At 41.6% G+C, this 12,344-nt stretch overlaps 1 protein-coding gene across 5 annotated transcripts in view; it reads left to right on the forward strand.

The window, feature by feature from the left end:
• Window positions 1-11,517, forward strand: part of Marveld3 (MARVEL domain containing 3) — a 34,603-nt gene extending 23,086 nt beyond the window's left edge. For 4 of the 5 annotated variants that reach the window (XM_015496112.2, XM_048792694.1, XM_048792693.1 and 1 more), the window contains one exon: window positions 7,607-11,517. In XM_015496112.2, the coding sequence (XP_015351598.1) occupies window positions 7,607-8,244 (638 nt within the window). In that variant the 3' untranslated portion in view covers window positions 8,245-11,517. Of the gene's footprint in view, window positions 1-2,180; window positions 4,225-7,606 lie in introns of those variants that run through there. The other variant, XM_015496113.2, reaches the window with a different exon arrangement.
• The last annotated feature ends 827 nt before the right edge of the window (window positions 11,518-12,344 follow it).

Below are 12,344 nucleotides of genomic sequence, written 5' to 3' on the forward strand. Positions count from 1 at the left end.
TAAGAGAGAGAGAGAGAGAGAGCGAGAGTTACCGCTTGAGCCACATCCCCAGCCCATCATATGTTTTTTAAGGTTATGAAGTAGATTTATATTTACTGAGATAGAAAAATATTCATACTATATTCTTAAGTGGAAAAATAGGTCATACAATAGTAGATAAAAGCAAACAAACAACAATAAAAATTATGAACATGTGGTACAAAAGTCTAGAAACTAAATTGTCCACCAGGCACTATGGCATACACATATAATACCAAAGGATTGCAAGTTCAAGGCCAGCCTCAGAAACTTAGTGAGACCCTGTCTCCAAAGGCCAAGTGGGGTGGTGCATATCTGTAATCCCAGTGGCTCGGAAGGCTGAGGCAGGAGGATCTAAAGTTCAAAACCAGCCTCAGCAACTTAGTGAGACCCTGTCTCTAAATAAAATATAAAAAAGGGGCTGGGGAGGTGGCTCAGTGGTTAAGTGCCCCTGGGTTCAATTCCAGTACCAAAGTAAATAGCTAGCTAGCTACATAAATAGATAGATAATAAAAATAAAAAATACTGGGAGGTAGCTCAGTGGTGGAATGCTTGCCTAGCATGCTCAAGAGGCCCTGGGTTCAATCCCCAGTACCATACACACCCACACATACATACTCACCACATATATATGTATGTGTGTGTGTGTGTGTATAAATATACACACACATGTGTATAATTAAAAAATCAATATATATTATATATAATGTTCACAGTGGTTAATTTATTTCTCTTATTTACATTTCCTTTCTTGCAATAAGTTTTATAATTAAAGAAAAACAGTGATATTATTTGCATTTGGACAGAGAGTTACAAGTGAAGATGGCATTTCAATTAAAGAGTACCATCATTTCAATTAAAGAGTACATTGATGTCACACAGGAAATAGGCCAGCTGGAAGCAGGCCTATTTCCCTTGCAGCCAGGGAAAGGCCACTGGGCTGATCCCAGAGCGTACAGTGCCAGCTCAGAAATACCAACTTTCTATTGTGCTGAGCAAAAGAAGCCAGAGTTCATGAAAGTACATTACTGTATAATTCCAGGTACATGACATTTAAGATAAAACCAACTTCTAATCAGAGGAAGCAGGTCAGAGGCTGCCCAGGGAGGAGGAGAGGAGTTGACCACAAAGTGCTCCTAGGGAAATTCATGTGCTCTGTATCTTGATTATGGTTACACTTGTCAAGACTCATCAAGCCAGTACACTGAAAATGAGACATTTTATTGTGTGTAAGTTGTATCTCAATAAAGTTGATTTTAAGGAGAGCAGATACCTTCCCTAGTCCAAGATAAAGAAGCCATGGGCACTGAAGGAATTGAACTCTGGGGAAATATTCCAGCCCAAATGATTACTCTTTAGGAAAACTAAATAAAATGAAATTAAACTTTATAAGACATATTTATGGAGTTGAAATCCAGAAGTAGTTTCTTTAATCCAGTAAGTATCCTAGAATCAATTAACTTAATCTTTGATATTTTTAATAAGCGAAAAACCACAGTCAACATTTTTTTTACTGCTTACCACTGAGCTCACTCCCAGGCCCACAGACATTTTTTTTTTCCTAGTTGTTGATGGATCTTTATTTCATTTATTTATATGCGATGCTGAGAATCGAACCCAGTGCCTCATACATGCTAGGCAAGTGCTCTACCACTGAGCCACACCCCCAGCTGCCACATTCAATGTTTTGATGTATAATTTTCATGCTTTTTTTAAAACTTCATTGCATATTTTTAACTGCTATGATCTTCTTCAAACTTGGAGAAATCTCTTTCAAATTGAAGAGACCGTAGAGCACACATAAAGAGATGACGTTTTTTTTTAGTGTTTTAGGTGGTGGTATGGAATGTTCTCGCCCTCCCTGCAGGATGCCTTTCTTTCTAATGGGCACGACTTCTCTCCCCTCTTTCTGACCTCTCCTGGGCAGGCCGCTTTGCTCTTGAGGAGTTACTTTTTTCAATGCAAAGTATTTCCAACACCATTTCTAGAGACCATGGTTCCGTGCTACCACCTAATGCTAAATTACACAGTTTTGATTGCCCCAGGGAGCAGAATGAAGAGCCAGGGGTGTGAGCTTCCTTGGGGAAGATGAGCCTGGAGGTGGAAGAGCCTCCATTTGCAAAAAGCATCTCTTAAAATGGTAATGCACCCTTTTTTTGCAGCCTGCTGTCAGATGCTGGAGGTTCTGCTGAACTTGCTGATCCTGGCCTGCAGCTCTGTATCTTACAATTCCACAGGGGGCTACACAGGCATCACCAGCCTGGGGGGTATTTACTACTACCAGTATGGGGGGGCTTACAGTGGTTTTGAGGGTCCAGATGGAGAGAAAGCCCAGCAGTTGGATATCCAGTTCTACCAGCTCAAGCTGCCCATGGTCACTGCAACAATGGCCTATAGTGGAGCCCTCATGGCCTTCTCCTGCCTGGTCACTGCCATGGGTGTCCTGCGGGTCCCATGGCACTGTCCTCTGTGGCTGGTGATCGAAGGCCTATTGGACATGCTCATTGCTGGGGCATACATCCCAGCCTTGTACTACTTCTTCCACTACCTCTCCGCTGCCTATGGCTCGCCTGTGTGTAAAGAGAGGGAAGCACTGTACCAAAGCAAAGGGTACAGTGGCTTCAGCTGCAGTTTCCATGGTGGAGATATAGGAGCTGGGGTCTTCGCAGCCCTGGGTATTGGGGTCTTTACCGTGGGAGCTGTCTTAGCCATCAGGGGTTACCTAAAAGTCAAGAAACTGAAAGAGAAGCCTCCAGAAATGTTGGTGTTTTAGGCTTCTTAAAACATTCTACCAAATATAAGTGATGGAAATTACTCTGAACTACCATCTTTTGTAAGAATTCTTTGTTGTAAAACTTGCCAGAACTTCAAAAGTAGCAAGCCAACTTCAGTAGAGGTGGGCTTAGCTCCCAGTTGTGTGAAGCAGCATTCTTTGGCACAACAAACTTTGGATTTTGGAATCCTGTTATTGAGGGAGTAACCAAAAGAAAATTTTTTTTAAGATGTTGATGGATCTTTATTTTATTCATTTATTTTTATATGTTGTGTTGAGAATCAAACCCAGTGCCTTGCATATGTTAGGCAAGCGCTCTACCACTGAGCCACAACCCCAGCCCCCTAACCAAAATTATTTTTTTAAATAAATAAATAAATAAAGCCTGGAATCCAGGACTCACAGGGGTAAGGCATGTGGTACATAGTGGCACACACTGTAATCCCGGCAACTCTGGAGGCTGAGGCAGGAGGATTGCAAATTCAAAGCCAGTCTCACAACTTAGTGAGACCCTGTCTCAAAATAAAAGAAAAAGGACCAAGGATGTAGCTCAGTGGTAAAACACCCCTGGGTTCATTCCCCGGTACTAAAAGAGACAGAGAAAGAAGTATAGTTCTTGATTAAATGAGGGAAAATAACCAAGCAAATTGAAAGTACCTTATCTTCAGAGTTCATCAGAAGTCACAGAGGCAGGAGATAACTTTAGCCTGAACTGTTCTGGACACAGCTGTCTTCAGCAGATAGCCCATAGTCCTTCCGCTGCCACAGTTCACCGGGAAAAGGGGGCAGGGCTTCCAGAAGAGCTACCCCTGGAAAATTTAAGTTGCAAGTGGGCGTGGGCTGGGCAAAGAGGAGTCAGTTAACTCACTGGATTGCAAAGAAGCTATTCTGTAAGCCCCTCACAATGGCTGGAAAACTCAATAAGTGTTTTGTACCTCTCCTAAATGTATCATTGTATGAAGAATTAAACCTGAGGTCTGGAATTCAGGATCCATCCAGAAGAAAAGAATGTATAATCCTTCCCAACAGAAGAATGTCACTTTTGGCCAGACAACTTCATGGGTTTTTACTGCACATGGAATAATGACTTATGGAACATTACAATATATTCTTGGTACAAGTCCATTCTTTGCTTATGTGAATCCAAACAAAAAAAATCCAAAGAAAAATTTGAATTTCAAAATGATGGTTCTCTTTAAAATATGTTTATATCATTCTCTTGAATAAGGTCAATTTATTGCATTTAGAAGATAAGTTTGAGTTTAGAAAAGGAAGTTCTGATACATGTATGTGTATGATTGTCAAATTTCTTGAATAATACATAAGAAAGTATTAACAGTTTTGTAGAGAGAAGGGGATTTTTTTAATTTTTAATTTTATACATGACTGAACATGTATTCATTTTAGAAAAATAAAAAAAATTAAAAATTGGATTTGCTTTCCTCCATTTTTGTTTTTTTAAGAATTAAATTTATAGTGCAAAGGCAGAGGTAGATGTATGATTAAGGGGTATTAAATGGCCAGCCACAAAAACAGCCTTACCCAGAAAGATGCTATTTATAGCAAAGATCTGTGAGTTTTTGAGTCTACACTTCTACAGAGTTCTTTGCTGTCTTCCTGAACACTTGTTCCATCCCAACTTGGATATAAGTGACAGCTATCTCTGGTGGTCATCCCTATCATATTTCTCTGGTGCCTGTGTCTCTTTCTGCACTAGCAGCTTGCTTAAAAATACTTGAACCTGTTTGATATTGGTAGCTAAGCCAGCTCAGGCTTGGCTGGTTCCTGGAACAAAAATACATGATCATATTCCTTCAACAGACCCAATATCATTAGACCCAGAAGTCAGCTGTTATCCCTCTCAGTTGTTGCTGTCAGTAGGGTGATTCACAAGAGCTAGATTTATTCCATTTCAGCCCAGCAGATGTGTGCTACATGGGTCAGGACTCCACTGGTTTGGAAGAATCTGTCCCAGAAGGAAAATGGTCATATTTCCTAAATCTTGGGCAGTCTGGGTCTGATGTTACTTGGATTTTTAAATTAAAAGAATGCAGCTTCTCAAGTGAGAGCCCATGACTGCTGTGTCTCTTGGTCCTTCAGGAATTTGTGTGGGCCCACAGGAGATAGGAATAGCAAGCCCACTGTCGCCTATGTCCTTTAGCTGCCCAGATTATAGACTTCACTGTGCCACCTATGTCATTGATGGTTGTCTTAATTCTGGAAACAACACTCTTAATAAATCTGTCCCATTTCTTAAGCCTCTCACCAATTTACATTTTAGAAACAATAACCTGTGATTTTCAGAGACAGTCATCCCTTGGTATGCACAGGGGAGCTGGTTCCAGAATCCCCCGTGGACACCAAAATCTAAGGATGTACCAGTCCCTTGTATAAAATGGCATAGTATTTGTAACTAATCTATGCATATTCTCTGTATACTTTAAATCATCTCTAGACTAATTACAATCCAGGGGCTGGGGTTGTGGCTCAGCGGTAGAGTGCTTACCTAGCATGTTCCAGGCCCTGGGTTCGATCCTCAGCACCACATGAAAATAAATAAATAAAAGGCGTTGTGTCCAACTACAACTAAAAAATAAGTATTTTTTAAAAATTACAATCCCCAATCCCATGCAAATGCCATGGGAATTGTCATTTTTGCTGTATTGTTCAGGAAATAATGACAAGAAAAGAGTCTACATGTTCTGTACAGTTAAATTTTTTTTCAAATATTTTCAATCCTTGGTTTAATCTGTAGATGCAGAACCTGCAGGTATGGAGGGCCAGCTGTGCTTGGCCCTCACCACAGCCTTGTGGGATAAGACTGGAAACCTTGTCTTCATTGGTCAGATAAAGTGTCTGAGGCTTAGAAAGACTGAATGACATGGGCAATATCACAAGGCAGGAAACAGTGGGGACTTGAACCTGGTGTTTCCACTCCAGGTCCATTTGCATTTCCCTTCTTTCTCACCTCTGAATCCCAAGGAAATGATAACAGACATTCTCCTCAGAAGGGTCTGGAACCTCTGTTGGTACCAGATGAAAGCTAAGCTCGGACAAGAAGATATTCAGTCTCTGTTGGCTCTTACTATCTTGCAGCATTTGTGGATTCCTTAAACTTAAAAGAACACTGTCCCGGGCTGGGGATGTGGCTCAAGCCGTGGCGTGCTCACCTGGCATGCGCAGGACGCTGGGTTCGATCCTCAGCACCACATAAAAATAAAATAAAGATGTTGTGTCCACCGAAAATTAAAGGGTAAATATTAAAAAAAAAAAAAAAGAACACTGTCCCCACTCTGCACCACTAAGTGAACAGTCCAAGTATCCATCAGGATCCATCTGGTTGAACAGACTGGTCCATCCATACAATGAAGTTGGAGGCCATGCACAAAGAATGTGGTCATTCTGTAGAAACTGATGTGGAGAGAGCGGTAGGGTATAGTAAATGCAAAATGCAAATACAGACCTTCGAATATGGTACACTTTTGTGAAAAAAGCCAGAGAAGGGATGAAATGCAGACTTGTGTATGCTTTTATTTGTATAAAGGAACACTGGACAATTGTAATGGAAACTTAAGTGGTTAAGGATAGAGAACCATGTGTAGAGACTTGAATGGATTTTCTCAGTTTATGTGTAAGTTTTTTTTTTTTTTTTTTTTTTTTTGAGGGGGTTTTGGTAGTGAGGATTGAATCTAGGAGTGCTTAACCACTGAGCCACATCTCTAGCCTCCCCCACCTTTTTTTTTTTTTTAACAGTCTCACTAATTTGCTGAAAGTAGCTTTGAACTTGAGATCCTCCTGCCCTAGCCTCCCAAGCCACTGGGATTACAGGTGTGCACCACTGTGCCCAGCTAATTCTTATGTTGTTTTTTAAAACTTTTTATGTTGGGCTAAAGATGCAGCTCAGTGGTGAAGTTGCTTGTCTAGCATGCAAAAGGCTCTAGTTTATATCCCCAGCACCACACACACACACAAAAAAATCATTTTGATATATTCACAAGTCACAAAAATGGTACAGAGAAATGCCTGTGTGCCCTTAACCTGATTTTCCCCAATGTTACATCTTGCATAACTATAAACAATGTGTGTAGTCTATGCAGTTTTTTCACGTGTAGGTTCTGGTTACCACCACCACCATCCAGAGCTGCCGGATCATCACAGACATCCCTGGTGTTTTTATAGCCACACCCATCTCCTTTTCCTCTCACTCAGTATGTAACCTTTTGAGCCTGGCTTTTTTTCGATCATCATAATTCCCTTGAGATTCGTCCACGTTGTTGTCTATGTCAACAGCTCATTCCTTTTTATTGCTCATCAGTGCATTCTGTGGCATGAGTGTACCTGTGTAATCGTTCACCCACTGAAGGACATTGGGGTTGTTCCCAGTATTGGGCTATTATGAATAAACCTACTGTGGGCTGCGGATATAGCTCAGTTGGTAGAGTGCCTGCCTCACATGCACAAGGCCCTGGGTTCAATCCCCAGCACCAATAAATAATAAATAAACCTACTATGAACACTACTGTATGTGTTCTTTTGTGGACAAAAGTTTTCATTTCTTTAGGATAAATCTCTTAATCTCATTATCAGTCACAGGGTTACATGGTAAATGTGTATGGAGTATTTATAAGAACAGCCTAAAATTTCTCAAAGTGGCATTCTGATATTTCAAACATATTTTTAAAACAACCACCCACCACAAGCAATTCAAGAATGTTGATGTTGAATGTGACCATGTTCTTACAATCGGGTCAGCAGATCCGCTAGTCTGACCTGGTGAGTGATGTCAGTGTTTACCTTGACTCTCTCTTCCTCTAGGTGTGGTACAGATAGTGGAGGTGATTTTGAACGGGATGGTTCTCATGTGTATCGTGGCCTCCTACTTTGTCCTTGCTGGATTCAGCGCCAGCTTTGCCAGTGGTGGTGGCTTCGGAAACAACTACTACTCACCATTTGAGGGCACTGAGCTGGAGGAAGTTCGGCAACTGGACCAGAAGTATACAGTCCTCCGGGCGCCTCTGATATATGGCGGTGTGGCTGTTTCTCTGGGGCTGGGTGCCCTCACCATGGGCGTTTTACTCCAAGGAGCCAAGAGCCTAACAAAACTGCCTAGAAAGTGGCTCCTCTTGGAGGCCGCCTTCAGCCTCCTGGCAGCAGTGGGCTACTGCGTAGGCATTGGCGTTTACCTCCACGTGGCATTGCAGATCAACTCCACGGACACCTGCAAAACAAGAGAGAGGCTCTATGCCCGCAAGGGTCTCACCTGGATGAACTGCCAGCTGGCAGGCACTGACGGAGCAGCAGCCACCTTTGCTTGTCTCCTGGTGATTATGTACAGTGCCAGTGTGGTACTGGCCCTGCGGAGCTATCGGGAACAGAAGTTCTACAAAGACAGCCAAGAAGAGCAGAGAAATGGCAGGGATGTCCCAGAATACCTGTGGTCTGGGACGCTCTAAGGGAGACCTTCTGGAACATAATTGTCAACCCAACCCCATTGTCTCTCTCAAGAGTCAAGTCTTTCACAGCCACTGCAAACAACTGGTTTTCACATACTCAATTTTATAAGTGCTTCTTTTGGTACGAATGCAGAGTTAATTGTCTCATTTTTCTGTTGTAAAGGGAGGTCAGTATGTCCTTGTTGGCTGACCCGATGATCACTTGAGAAAACTAGTACAAAAAGCAACATCAGAAGTCAGGCTATCCCCTGATGGTGATGCTATCTTACCATATGATAATGGTAGAAATAGCCAACTAGCCAGAGAAATTTCAGAAGCTGAGAACAACACATCCGAGGGTAACACGTCCAGTGTTACAGTAGAAATCTCACCTGTCATAACTATCTTGAGTCGTCAAAAGGAATAAGCAATCCTTGCTTGGTTCCAGGGAAAGACTGTAAAGCAGTGCTGTGAGTGAATTCTAAATGGGTAAATCTCCCCTGTCCCCAGAGGGGAAGAATTCTTCTGTTTGAGTGCCACCAGTGTCCCCTGCACCTGCATACTGCCAAGCAGCCCCCTTCTTTAAGAGATGGGAGTTGGGTTTCTGGGAAAGAGATGTTTTCAGCAAGCTTGATCGTCCTCAGGACCCCTGCCTCGGGGCTCACGGAAAATATTTCCTACCAGCTATTCCAAGAGGGTTTCTATTCCCATCCACTGGAATTCATTTTGAAGTATTTAGAATTTTTTTAAACATGAGGTTTCCAAATAGTGAGAAAACTCACAAGCTTCTTAAAGATGTCATTCAACTAATTTCAAAGATAAAGCAGTTAATTTTACTAGACTCCAAAGGCTAATTGGAGAACTTCTCACTTCTGCATTCCCCTACTTGCAGGCCTTCCAAGGAAGATAGTGACCCTCATCCCCCTGCACCATCTTCATAATGTAACAGATTTCTGACATGGAATCTTAAACGTCTTTTCAGTAATTGCCATCTGAAGTGTTATACCTGTTCTTGTACTTTACAGTTAGTCTCAAATGTTTCCGTTTGTGTCAGATCCAACTAGAAATATTCACATTCTCTTCATCTGGGTCTTTTTCGCATTCTCTTGCTTTTCCATAGCTAATTCTTATGGAACCTATCCAAGACAAAAAAAAGTCAGAAGTAAAATTCACAAAGAAATGAGAGAACAAAGCTTGGAAGAAAACAACCAACTGGAAATCTCTATTGCTCAGTTGGAATAAAGTCCACTATGCCACAGAAAGGTGCTTCCTGGCACCCTTAGCTTGGGGCAGTGACTAGAGTCCACACAAATTTCTCTTGAGTGGCAGAGATTTTAACAGCAGTAAAAAACAAACACCCACTCCTCAAGAGAACAATGCACACATACACTGGTCTCAACTAGCATTTATTCTCAAAGATCATATCCCTGTTAAATGATCTTTGCCCATGCTGGGCCTTTTGCTAGATAAAATGGGGACTTTGGACTACTTGACTTCAGCTTTGTGCCCAGGCCCAGCTGGGATACTGCTCCTGAGATGCAGCTCTCTTCACTGATAGGAGCCTATGGGTGACTTTAACAATACTCATGCATGTCCACAGTTTTATAAGGTTCAAAAGCTTTAGCACTTATTCACCACTTGTCAAGATTTGTTATTCAAGAAGAGAATAACAAGGTTCAAGAAGACCAAGTGTTTTACCCAATAATTAACATTTCATTGAAAGCTATGGGCCAAGTACATCACTGTGCTCAAGTACTTTGGGTCCTCTTATTTAAGTTCATGACTGATGACAGATACTATCTTAACAAATAAGAACCTCTGGGTGGGGATGCAGCTCAGTGGCAGAGTGTTTGCCTAGCATGCATGAGGCACTCAGTTCAATTCTCAGCACTAGAGAAAGAGAATTGAGAGCACATGAGTGTGCAAGCCTTAGGAAAGTGCCATAACTTGCCTAAATGACAAAACTTTCAAGTAACAGACAGAACTCAGACCTACTGAATCACCTGATGGTGACTAACATGCTTTTGCCTTCAGTGTCCTAGGGAGTGCAGAACATATCCAAAGAAATGTGTTTCTGCCACCCGGGACCAGGGAGGCATATCTTATGGAACTAGGGTATTAAAGTAGATGGTGGTGTAGTAACCAGTAATCAGGTGTTGAGGCAACAGTTGTCAAACCTAAGTTTTCAAAATGTTCATTCTCTAGATGAGGAAATCTGCAAAATGCCTTTAACATGGCCTTTATTTGGAGCAAGGTAGCTAATCTTCCTTGGAAGTCAGGAGACAACAGTGGGGGCAAGGATGGCGGCACCCATTTGTAGGCTCTAAGTAGATTAAAAGTATGTTGGAAGCAAAAACCACTAAACTGAAGTTCTACCATGAAGCCATTATGTTATGGAACATGTGACGGCCCACTCTGCACACAGCCTGTCATCACCCACTTTGTGATTATTTAAAGAAGAGCTGCAGATCATTTATAATCGAGTTTCTTCTGATCAGCTAATAACCTTCATGTAAATAAGGACTGCTTCCCATCATTGGGAACATATGAACCAAGTCAGGATATGATGTTTCTTAAAAACCTTTATTGCTATTTCACTTGAAATGGTGCTGTTTGTGTGTAGTTGGAGTGTCCCCCAAGAGTCCACTGTGATCGAAGGCTTGATACACAGGGTGGCGCTAATGGGAGATGAGGTCTTGTGGGAGGAGGACCTTAGGTCACTGGGTACAAGTCCTCAGAAAATGGGTCTCCTGGGATCCTCTGGTAGTTCTGAGGGGATTATTATATAAAAGCCTAAGTTGGGTCCCACACAGCTCTCTCTGCTCCTTGATGTGAGATGTAATTGCTGGCTCCCAAACATGCTTCTGCCATTGCTATCCACCATGACATGACACCGCTGAGACCTGAACCAATGCCAGTGCCATGCCCCTAAGGCTCCCAAACTCTTCTTCAAAAGTAACCTGTGTCAGATATTTTATTACAGTGATATAAAGCTAATACAAAAGGTGATCAAGAATATAAGGTCCTTGCTTAGCATCTAGATGGCTGTCTTAAGTGACAGCTGCCATATTCAGGAAAAAGTTTTGCTTTCCTGCCCAAGGGCCTTTCTGAGAAAGGCTCACCTTTCCCTCATACCAACCCAACCCTTAACCACCCGCATTAGGGACCAACTCTGATTCCTGAGCCTGCCCTATAAAAGTCCTGGAACCCAAGCCTGTTTTGCCCCTCTCTCCGCTATAGAGAGATGACTTTTATTTGTCAGTTCTGATAAATAAATTCTCGTGTGTATCTCTGCCTGGTCTCCGCCTTTCATTTCTTGTTTACCTGTCTCTTGTTTCTTGCTTTCCCTTCAAAGAATATTTTGCCTTAACTCATATAGCCTCAAAGTGTCATGGAATATACTCCACGTGTTTGTTCTTGCTTATCTTCCTGAAGCAGGAAAGAGAAGAAAGGGGCTGGGGTTGTGGCTTAGTGGTAGAGTGCGAGGCCCTGGGTTCGATCCTCAGCATGATGTAAAAATAAATTATAAAATAAAGGCATTGTGTCCAACTACAACTAAAAAATAAATATTTTTAAAAAGAGAAAGAGAAAGAAAGATCTTAAAACTACTTTTGGTTAAGAACCTAATTCTATAATAAAAGTTAGGGAGAAAATTCTAGATTCATGCTAAAATATTTGTAAAATAACAAGCATTCCATTTTAAAACAAAGGCATGAAAAAGATATTCCATTTTATTTTATTTATTATTGTTATTATTTTTTACAAACAATAGATTTGCTGCAACATGCTCTGGCTCATATTATTGAATTAAAAAATTTAACACATTTCAAAAATATCAAAAATACACTATAATGAGTCTTAGGACTACAATACAACGATGATTGCACAAAACCATAGATATGAGCCCACTGTCTGGCTGACATCCAGTGGCAACAGAGAAACCCTACAGCATCTGGGAGAGGTGCATGAGATTTAGAATACAAGGAGCTTATGCTGATTAATCACCAAATGAGGGAAACAGAGCAGGTTTGACTGCAGCCACTTTTCTCAGTCTAGGAAGTACTTACCCAACCACGGGGCAAAGTCACTAACTGGAAAGAAAGAATAACTTGTGTCCATGA

Source organism: Marmota marmota, unplaced genomic scaffold, assembly GCF_001458135.2.
Source record: "Marmota marmota marmota unplaced genomic scaffold, marMar, whole genome shotgun sequence".
NCBI classification, from domain to species: Eukaryota; Metazoa; Chordata; class Mammalia; order Rodentia; family Sciuridae; genus Marmota; species Marmota marmota.